The sequence below is a fragment of the Eucyclogobius newberryi genome, unplaced genomic scaffold, assembly GCF_026437365.1.
Source record: "Eucyclogobius newberryi isolate DKJ021-1_F unplaced genomic scaffold, fEucNew1.0.hap1 SCAF_471, whole genome shotgun sequence".
In the NCBI taxonomy this organism is placed as follows: domain Eukaryota; kingdom Metazoa; phylum Chordata; class Actinopteri; order Gobiiformes; family Gobiidae; genus Eucyclogobius; species Eucyclogobius newberryi.
Genome location: NW_027316136.1, coordinates 28,754 through 40,000, shown reverse-complemented (window position 1 = coordinate 40,000; position 11,247 = coordinate 28,754). Strand labels below are relative to the sequence as shown.

The following is an 11,247-nucleotide window of genomic DNA, read 5'->3' as shown; positions in this document are numbered from 1 at the left end:
GTGGGTCTGTATAGTATATGTGCAGTAGAAGTACCTCTAGCTCCTCCTCCGTGGGCCTGTATAGTATATGTGCAGTAGTAGTACCTGTAACTCCTCCTCCGTGGGTCTGTATAGTATATGTGCAGTAGTAGTACCTGTAGCTCCTCCTCCGTGGGTCTGTATAGTATATGTGCAGTAGTAGTACCTGTAACTCCTCCTCCGTGGGTCTGTATAGTATATGTGCAGTAGTAGTACCTGTAGCTCCTCCTCCGTGGGCCTGTATAGTATATGTGCAGTAGTAGTACCTCTAGCTCCTCCTCCGTGGGCCTGTATAGTATATGTGCAGTAGTAGTACCTGTAGCTCCTCCTCCGTGGGTCTGTATAGTATACGTGCAGTAGTAGTACCTGTAGCTCCTCCTCCGTGGGTCTGTATAGTATATGTGCAGTAGTAGTACCTGTAGCTCCTCCTCCGTGGGCCTGTATAGTATATGTGCAGTAGTAGTACCTCTAGCTCCTCCTCCGTGGGCCTGTATAGTATATGTGCAGTAGTAGTACCTGTAACTCCTCCTCCGTGGGTCTGTATAGTATATGTGCAGTAGTAGTACCTGTAGCTCCTCCTCCGTGGGTCTGTATAGTATATGTGCAGTAGTAGTACCTGTAGCTCCTCCTCCGTGGGTCTGTATAGTATATGTGCAGTAGTAGTACCTGTAGCTCCTCCTCCGTGGATCTGTATAGTATATGTGCAGTAGTAGTACCTGTAGCTCCTCCTCCGTGGGCCTGTATAGTATATGTGCAGTAGAAGTACCTCTAGCTCCTCCTCCGTGGGTCTGTATAGTATATGTGCAGTAGTAGTACCTGTAGCTCCTCCTCCGTGGGTCTGTATAGTATATGTGCAGTAGTAGTACCTGTAGCTCCTCCTCCGTGGGTCTGTATAGTATATGTGCAGTAGTAGTACCTCTAGCTCCTCCTCCGTGGGTCTGTATAGTATATGTGCAATAGTAGTACCTGTAGCTCCTCCTCCGTGGGTCTGTATAGTATATGTGCAGTAGTAGTACCTGTAGCTCCTCCTCCGTGGGTCTGTATAGTATATGTGCAGTAGTAGTACCTGTAGCTCCTCCTCCGTGGGCCTGTATAGTATATGTGCAGTAGTAGTACCTGTAGCTCCTCCTCCGTGGGCCTGTATAGTATATGTGCAGTAGTAGTACCTGTAGCTCCTCCTCCGTGGGCCTGTATAGTATATGTGCAGTAGTAGTACCTCTAGCTCCTCCTCCGTGGGCCTGTATAGTATATGTGCAGTAGTAGTACCTGTAGCTCCTCCTCCGTGGATCTGTATAGTATATGTGCAGTAGTAGTACCTGTAGCTCCTCCTCCGTGGGCCTGTATAGTATATGTGCAGTAGTAGTACCTGTAGCTCCTCCTCCGTGGGCCTGTATAGTATATGTGCAGTAGTAGTACCTCTAGCTCCTCCTCCGTGGGCCTGTATAGTATATGTGCAGTAGTAGTACCTGTAGCTCCTCCTCCGTGGGCCTGTATAGTATATGTGCAGTAGTAGTACCTGTAGCTCCACCTCCGTGGGTCTGTTTAGTATATGTGCAGTAGTAGTACCTGTAGCTCCTCCCCCGTGGGCCTGTATAGTATATGTGCAGTAGTAGTACCTCTAGCTCCTCCTCCGTGGATCTGTATAGTATATGTGCAGTAGTAGTACCTGTAGCTCCTCCTCCGTGGGCCTGTTTAGTATATGTGCAGTAGTAGTACCTGTAGCTCCTCCTCCGTGGGTCTGTATAGTATATGTGCAGTAGTAGTACCTGTAGCTCCTCCTCCGTGGGTCTGTATAGTATATGTGCAGTAGTAGTACCTGTAGCTCCTCCTCCGTGGGTCTGTATAGTATATGTGCAGTAGTAGTACCTGTAGCTCCTCCTCCGTGGGTCTGTATAGTATATGTGCAGTAGTAGTACCTGTAGCTCCTCCTCCGTGGGCCTGTTTAGTATATGTGCAGTAGTAGTACCTGTAGCTCCTCCTCCGTGGGTCTGTATAGTATATGTGCAGTAGTAGTACCTCTAGCTCCTCCTCCGTGGGCCTGTATAGTATATGTGCAGTAGTAGTACCTGTAGCTCCTCCTCCGTGGATTTGTTTAGTATATGTGCAGTAGTAGTACCTGTAGCTCCTCCTCCGTGGGCCTGTATAGTATATGTGCAGTAGTAGTACCTGTAGCTCCTCCTCCGTGGGTCTGTATAGTATATGTGCAGTAGTAGTACCTGTAGCTCCTCCTCCGTGGGTCTGTATAGTATATGAGCAGTAGTAGTACCTGTAGCTCCTCCTCCGTGGGTCTGTATAGTATATGTGCAGTAGTAGTACCTGTAGCTCCTCCTCCGTGGGCCTGTATAGTATATGTGCAGTAGTAGTACCTGTAGCTCCTCCTCCGTGGGCCTGTATAGTATATGTGCAGTAGTAGTACCTGTAGCTCCTCCTCCGTGGGCCTGTATAGTATATGTGCAGTAGTAGTACCTGTAGCTCCTCCTCCGTGGGTCTGTATAGTATATGTGCAGTAGTAGTACCTGTAGCTCCTCCTCCGTGGGCCTGTATAGTATATGTGCAGTAGTAGTACCTGTAGCTCCTCCTCCGTGGGCCTGTATAGTATATGTGCAGTAGTAGTACCTGTAGCTCCTCCTCCGTGGGCCTGTATAGTATATGTGCAGTAGTAGTACCTGTAGCTCCTCCTCCGTGGGTCTGTATAGTATATGTGCAGTAGTAGTACCTGTAGCTCCTCCTCCGTGGGTCTGTATAGTATATGTGCAGTAGTAGTACCTGTAGCTCCTCCTCCGTGGGTCTGTATAGTATATGTGCAGTAGTAGTACCTGTAGCTCCTCCTCCGTGGGTCTGTATAGTATATGTGCAGTAGTAGTACCTGTAGCTCCTCCTCCGTGGGTCTGTATAGTATATGTGCAGTAGTAGTACCTGTAGCTCCTCCTCCGTGGGTCTGTATAGTATATGTGCAGTAGTAGTACCTCTAGCTCCTCCTCCGTGGGTCTGTATAGTATATGTGCAATAGTAGTACCTGTAGCTCCTCCTCCGTGGGTCTGTATAGTATATGTGCAGTAGTAGTACCTGTAGCTCCTCCTCCGTGGGTCTGTATAGTATATGTGCAGTAGTAGTACCTGTAGCTCCTCCTCCGTGGGTCTGTATAGTATATGTGCAGTAGTAGTACCTCTAGCTCCTCCTCCGTGGGTCTGTATAGTATATGTGCAATAGTAGTACCTGTAGCTCCTCCTCCGTGGGTCTGTATAGTATATGTGCAGTAGTAGTACCTGTAGCTCCTCCTCCGTGGGTCTGTATAGTATATGTGCAGTAGTAGTACCTGTAGCTCCTCCTCCGTGGGTCTGTACTCCGGGGGCAGACTGTCGTCTCGCTCTCCCATCTTGATCAGACGCTCCTCCTCGATCTTCTTTTCCTGAACACAATTGTTACAAACACAGAAATATCAGATTATTCAGATTTAATTGAATTTAATCATGATTAATCACATTTTATATTTGTTTAAGATTGTAACATCTGTGTTTAGTTTGTATGTTCTGATCAGCTCCTTTCATGTTGTAAGCAGAGATTTGACCCAGGGATTCTTCACTTCCTCCTCATGACTCAAGCGTCTGTCATCTGCAGTAAGAACTGTACAGGAACCTCAGGCACCACATGACTCTCAGTATAAGACCTGTACAGGAACCTCAGGCACCACATGACTCTCAGTATAAGACCTGTACAGGAACCTCAGGCACCACATGACTCTCAGTATAAGACCTGTACAGGAACCTCAGGCACCACATGACTCTCAGTATAAGACCTGTACAGGAACCTCAGGCACCACATGACTCTCAGTATAAGACCTGTACAGGAACCTCAGGCACCACATGACTCTCAGTATAAGACCTGTACAGGAACCTCAGGCACCACATTACTCTCAGTATAAGACCTGTACAGGAACCTCCGGCACCACATGACACTCAGTATAAGACCTGTAGAGGAACCTCAGGCACCACATGACTCTCAGTATAAGACCTGTACAGGAACCTCAGGCACCACATGACTCTCAGTATAAGACCTGTACAGGAACCTCAGGCACCACATGACTCTCAGTTTAAGACCTGTACAGGAACCTCAGGCACCACATGACTCTCAGTATAAGACCTGTACAGGAACCTCAGGCACCACATGACTCTCAGTATAAGACCTGTACAGGAACCCCCGGCACCACATGACTCTCAGTATAAGACCTGTACAGGAACCTCAGGCACCACATGACTCTCAGTATAAGACCTGTACAGGAACCTCAGGCACCACATGACTCTCAGTATAAGACCTGTACAGGAACCTCAGGCACCACATGACTCTCAGTTTAAGACCTGTACAGGAACCTGAGGCACCACATTACTCTCAGTATAAGACCTGTACAGGAACCTCAGGCACCACATGACTCTCAGTATAAGACCTGTACAGGAACCTCAGGCACCACATGACTCTCAGTTTAAGACCTGTACAGGAACCTCAGGCACCACATGACTCTCAGTATAAGACCTGTACAGGAACCTCAGGCACCACATGACTCTCAGTATAAGACCTGTACAGGAACCTCAGGCACCACATGACTCTCAGTATAAGACCTGTACAGGAACCTCAGGCACCACATGACTCTCAGTATAAGACCTGTACAGGAACCTGAGGCACCACATTACTCTCAGTATAAGACCTGTACAGGAACCTCAGGCACCACATGACTCTCAGTATAAGACCTGTACAGGAACCTCAGGCACCACATGACTCTCAGTATAAGACCTGTACAGGAACCTCAGGCACCACATGACTCTCAGTATAAGACCTGTACAGGAACCTCAGGCACCACATGACTCTCAGTATAAGACCTGTACAGGAACCTCAGGCACCACATGACTCTCAGTATAAGACCTGTACAGGAACCTCAGGCACCACATGACTCTCAGTATAAGACCTGTACAGGAACCTCAGGCACCACATGACTCTCAGTATAAGACCTGTACAGGAACCTCAGGCACCACATTACTCTCAGTATAAGACCTGTACAGGAACCTCAGGCACCACATGACTCTCAGTATAAGACCTGTACAGGAACCTCAGGCACCACATGACTCTCAGTATAAGAACTGTACAGGAACCTCAGGCACCACATGACTCTCAGTATAAGACCTGTACAGGAACCTCAGGCACCACATGACTCTCAGTATAAGACCTGTACAGGAACCTCAGGCACCACATGACTCTCAGTATAAGACCTGTACAGGAACCTCAGGCACCACATGACTCTCAGTATAAGACCTGTACAGGAACCTCAGGCACCACATGACTCTCAGTATAAGAACTGTACAGGAACCTCAGGCACCACATGACTCTCAGTATAAGACCATTGAGCACAACATTCTGGTTCACACCAGCAACGCTCTGATTTCACCTGAAATAAAGTACTTTTTCACACAAGGTAAGCCCCGCCTCCTTGTTACCTTGACGATGTTCTTGGGCATTGGTGGCTCTGGTTGTGGTGTGGGAGCGATGTCTTTAAGAGAATCTGACAGAGCGTCCAGAGCAGAGTCTGACCCCGCCTCCAACTGTGCAGCAACACAACAAGGTAAACAACAACACAACAAGGTCAACAACAACACAACAAGGTCAACAACCACAACAACAACACAACAATGTGAATAAGATAAGATATTCCTTTCATGTCCCACAGGGACATGTGGTTGTTCCACTGCAGTAGAAACAGGAGGAAAAGGACAGATTACAGAAGTTTCAAAAACACACTCTTTATAGAACTCTTATGAACAAAAACAAAAAACTCTTATTAACAAAACAACAACACAACAAGGTAAATAACAACACAACAAACATCAAACACAGATGATGAAACACATGAAACACAATCTAAACGTTAAACTGTGTGTTGCAGTTCTCACCGGAGCCTGTGGGGGGCGAGCTGACGACTGCACTGTGGGAGCAGCAGAGGGCGCAATGAAGTCTCCAGAGAGGAGGTCCAGAGCGGCCTCTGCAGCAGACTGAGGAGGAGAAGAGGAGTCACTGTGAGAGGAGGAGAGGAGGAGAGAGGAGGAGGAGGAGAGGAGGAGAGGAGAGGAGGAGGAGGAGAGGAGGAGAGGAGGAGGAGAAGAAGAGTCAGGGTGAGAGGAGGAGAGAGGAGGCGGAGGAGAGGAGGAGGAGGAGAGAGGAGGAGGAGGAGAGGAGGAGGAGGAGAGAGGAGGAGGAGGAGAGGAGGAGAGAGGCAGAGGAGGAGAGGAGGAGTCTGGGTGAGAGGAGGAGAGGAGGAGAGAGGCAGAGGAGGAGAAGAGGAGTCAGGGTGAGAGGAGGAGAGAGGAGGAGGAGGAGGACAGGAGGAGAGGAGGAGGAGAAGAAGAGTCAGGGTGAGAGGAGGAGAGGAGGAGAGAGGAGGAGGAGGAGGAGAGGAGGAGGAGGAGAGGAGTCAGGGTGAGAGAAGGAGAGGAGGAGAGAGGAGGAGGAGGAGAGGAGGAGGAGAAGAAGAGGAGTCAGGGTGAGAGGAGGAGAGGAGGAGAGAGGAGGAGGAGGAGAGGAGGAGGAGAAGAAGAGGAGTCAGGGTGAGAGGAGGAGAGGAGGAGAGAGGAGGAGGAGGAGGAGAGGAGGAGGGGAGGAGAGGAGGAGGAGGAGAGGAGGAGGAGGAGAGAGGAGGAGGAGGAGAGGAGGAGAGAGGCAGAGGAGGAGAGGAGGAGTCTGGGTGAGAGGAGGAGAGGAGGAGAGAGGCAGAGGAGGAGAAGAGGAGTCAGGGTGAGAGGAGGAGAGAGGAGGAGGAGGAGGACAGGAGGAGAGGAGGAGGAGAAGAAGAGTCAGGGTGAGAGGAGGAGAGGAGGAGAGAGGAGGAGGAGGAGGAGAGGAGGAGGAGGAGAGGAGTCAGGGTGAGAGAAGGAGAGGAGGAGAGAGGAGGAGGAGGAGAGGAGGAGGAGAAGAAGAGGAGTCAGGGTGAGAGGAGGAGAGGAGGAGAGAGGAGGAGGAGGAGGAGAGGAGGAGGGGAGGAGAGGAGGAGGAGGAGAGGAGGAGGAGAGAGGAGGAGAAGAAGAGTCAGGGTGAGAGGAGGAGAGGAGGAGAGAGGAGGAGGAGAAGAAGAGTCAGGAGGAGAGGAGGAGAGGAGGAGGAGAGAGGAGGAGGAGTTACCTGAACAGGAGCAGGAGCAGCGCTGTGAGTGGACGGAGCAGAGGAGCAGCTGAAGTCTCCAGAGAGGAGGTCCAGGGCGTCAGCTGTGTTCAGAGAGGGCTGAGGAGCAGGTCTGCTCCTGCTGAGCTCCTCTGGTTTGAGCCTGTACTCTGGAGGAAGAGTGTCCTCTCTCTCCCCCACTCTCACTCCTTCCTCCTCCTCCACTGTGGCCTCCTGAAACACCAAAACAACCTGTGAGCTCCTGCACCTCCTTTCAGAAGCTCTGAGTCTGGTCTGAACTTCTCACCGACACCAGGTCCTCAGGTCTGAGAGGAGCCTCAGGTTTGGGAGGTTCTGCTGAAGGAAGGAGGTCTTCAAGAGCACTGAGGGCGTCGAAGGACATGTCCCCCTGCAGAGACGGAGACAGGTCCCCCTGCAGAGACAGAGACATGGTTTAGAGAGACTTGACTTGGGACGTCCCGATCAGGTTGTTTTGCCCTGATCCGATACTTTCATGACACGTTATAAAAACATAAAGAGTTTTATTCTTCGACACTTGAAGTGAATGTTTCTTTGAGCTGGAAGAAGAAATAATATGCAACATTTGAATTAAATAAAAAAAGCAGCTCAACTTCAAAGACTCAGCAGCAGTAAACAAATAAACAAAGTGTGAATGAAATGAAACAGTGTCATAAAGTAAGAACTTTTAAACTCTTAAACTCTTAAACTTGTGACGTGTCACGTGTGACGTGTCACATGTGACGTGTGACATGTGACGTGTGACATGTCACATGTGACGTGTGACGTGTGACGTGTCACGTGTGACACGTCACATGTGACGTGTCACATGTGACGTGTCACGTGTGACGTGTCACGTGTGACATGTCACATGTGACGTGTGACATGTGACGTGTCACGTGTGACGTGTCACATGTGACGTGTGACATGTGACATGTGACGTGTGACATGTGACGTGTCAGGTGTGTGACGTGTGTCACGTGTGTGACATGTGACGTGTGACATGTGACGTGTGACATGTGACGTGTGAAGTGTCACATGTGACGTGTGACATGTGACGTGTGACATGTGATGTGTCAGGTGTGTGACGTGTGTGACGTGTGTGACATGTGACGTGTCACATGTGACGTGTCACATGTGACGTGTCACGTGCGACGTGTCATATGTGACGTGTGTGAAATGTGACGTGTCACGTGTGTGACGTGTGACATGTGACGTGTGTGACGTGTGTGACGTGTGAGACGTGTGTGACATGTAACATGTGACGTGTCACGTGTGTGACGTGTGTGACGTGTGACATGTGACGTGTCACATGTGTGACGTGCGTGACTTGTGACGTGTGTGACGTGTGACGTGTCACATGTGACTTGTCACATGTGACGTGTGAAGTGCCAGGTGTGTGACGTGTGTCACGTGTGTGACATGTGACGTGTGACATGTGACGTGTGACATGTGACGTGTCACATGTGACGTGTCACATGTGACGTGTGACGTGTTACATGTGACGTGTGACATGTGACGTGTGACATGTGACGTGTCACATGTGACGTGTGACGTGTGACGTGTGACGTGTCACATGTGACGTGTCACATGTGACGTGTGACATGTGACGTGTGAAGTGCCAGGTGTGTGACGTGTGTCACGTGTGTGACATGTGACGTGTCACATGTGACGTGTGACATGTGACGTGTCACATGTGACGTGTGACGTGTTACATGTGACGTGTGACATGTGACGTGTGACGTGTGACATGTGACGTGTGACGTGTCACATGTGACGTGTGACGTGTCACATGTGACGTGTGACGTGTCACATGTGACGTGTGACATGTGACGTGTCAGGTGTGTGACGTGTGTGACGTGTGTGACATGTGACGTGTGACGTGTGTGACGTGTGTTACATGTGACGTGTGACATGTGACGTGTGACATGTGACGTGTGTGACGTGTGACATGTGACGTGTGTGACGTGTGTGACATGTGACGTGTGACATGTGACGTGTGACGTGTGACGTTTGTAATGTGTGTGACTTGTGACGTGTGTGACGTGTCACTTGTGACGTGTGACATCTGACGTGTGTGACGTGTGTGACATGTGACGTGTGACATGTGACATGTCACGTGTGTGACGTGTGTGATGTGTCACGTGTGTGACGTGTGTGGTGTGTGACATGTGACGTGTCACGTGTGACGTGTCACGTGTGACATGTGACATGTGACGTGTGACATGTGACGTGTCACGTGTGAAGTGTGTGACGTGACGTGGGACATGTGACGTGTCACGTGTGACATCTGACGTGTGTGACGTGTGTGACATGTGATGTGTCACGTGTGACATCTGACGTGTGTGACGTGTGTAACATGTGACATGTGACGTGTGACATGTGACGTGTCACGTGTGTGACGTGTGTGATATGTCACGTGTGTGACGTGTGTGGTGTGTGACATGTGACGTGTCACGTGTGACATGTGTGACGTGTGACGTGTCATGTGTGACGTGTCACGTGTGTGACTTGTGACGTGTGTGACGTGTGTGACATGTGACGTGTGTGACGTGTGAAATGTGACGTGTCACGTGTGTGACGTGTGACGTGTGTGATGTGCGTGACGTGTGACATGTGACGTGTCACGTGTGACATGTGACGTGTGTGATGTGTGTGACATGTGTGACGTGTGTGGTGTGTGACATGTGACGTGTGTGACAACACACACGTCACATGTGAGGTGTGACGTGTGTGACGTGTGTGACTTGTGACGTGTGTGACGTGTGTGACATGTGACGTGTGAGTTGTGACGTGTGACATGTGACGTGTCACGTGTGTGACGTGTCACGTGTGTGACGTGTGTGACGTGTGTGGTGTGTGACATGTGACGTGTGTGACATGTCACGTGTGTGACGTGTGACGTGTGTGACGTGTTTGGTGTGTGTGGTGTGTGACGTGTGACATGTGACATGTGGTGTGTGACATGTGACGTGTGACATGTGTGACGTGTGACATGTGTGACGTGTGACATGTGACGTGTGTGACGTGTGACTTGTGACGTGTGACGTGTGACATGTGACATGTCACGTGTGACATGTGACGTGTGACATGTGACGTGTCACATGTGACGTGTCACATGTGACGTGTGAAGTGTCACATGTGACGTGTGACATGTGACGTGTGACGTGTCATATGTGACGTGTGTGACATGTGACGTGTCACGTGTGTGACGTGTGTGACATGTGACATGTGACGTGTGACATGTGACGTGTGACATGTGACGTGTGTGACGTGTGTGACGTGTGAGACGTGTGTGACATGTAACATGTGACATGTGACGTGTCACGTGTGTGACGTGTGACATGTGACGTGTCACATGTGTGACGTGTGTGACTTGTGACGTGTGTGACGTGTGACGTAACGTGTCACATGTGACGTGTGACGTGTGACGTGTCACATGTGACGTGTCACGTGTGACATGTGACGTGTGAAGTGCCAGGTGTGTGACGTGTGTCACGTGTGTGACATGTGACGTGTCACATGTGACGTGTGACATGTGACGTGTCACATGTGACGTGTGACGTGTTACATGTGACGTGTGACATGTGACGTGTCACATGTGACGTGTCACATGTGACGTGTGACGTGTCACATGTGACGTGTGACATGTGACGTGTGACATGTGACGTGTCAGGTGTGTGACGTGTGTGACGTGTGTGACATGTGACGTGTCACGTGTGACGTGTCATATGTGACGTGTGTGACATGTGACGTGTGACGTGTGTGACGTGTGTGACATGTGACGTGTGACATGTGACGTGTGACATGTGACGTGTGACATGTGACGTGTGTGACGTGTGACATGTGACGTGTGTGACATGTGACGTGTGACGTGTGTGACATGTGACGTGTGACATGTGACGTGTGACGTTTGTAATGTGTGTGACTTGTGACGTGTGTGACGTGTCACTTGTGACGTGTGACATCTGACGTGTGTGACGTGTGTGACATGTGACGTGTGACATGTGACGTGTGACATGTGACGTGTGACATGTGACGTGTCACGTGTGTGACGTGTGTGATGTGTCACGT

At 50.1% G+C, this 11,247-nt stretch overlaps 1 protein-coding gene across 1 annotated transcript in view; it reads right to left on the bottom strand.

Moving 5' to 3' along the window:
* LOC140380419 (calpastatin-like) overlaps window positions 1-11,247 on the bottom strand; it is a 39,436-nt gene that overhangs the window by 8,584 nt on the left and 19,605 nt on the right. The window contains exons 8-12 of the mRNA XM_072464423.1: window positions 7,463-7,603; window positions 7,177-7,389; window positions 5,955-6,053; window positions 5,502-5,606; window positions 3,335-3,427 (exon numbers count right to left, since the gene is read on the bottom strand). Of these exons, the coding sequence (XP_072320524.1) occupies window positions 3,335-3,427; window positions 5,502-5,606; window positions 5,955-6,053; window positions 7,177-7,389; window positions 7,463-7,603 (651 nt within the window). The remainder of the gene's footprint in view (window positions 1-3,334; window positions 3,428-5,501; window positions 5,607-5,954; window positions 6,054-7,176; window positions 7,390-7,462; window positions 7,604-11,247) is intronic.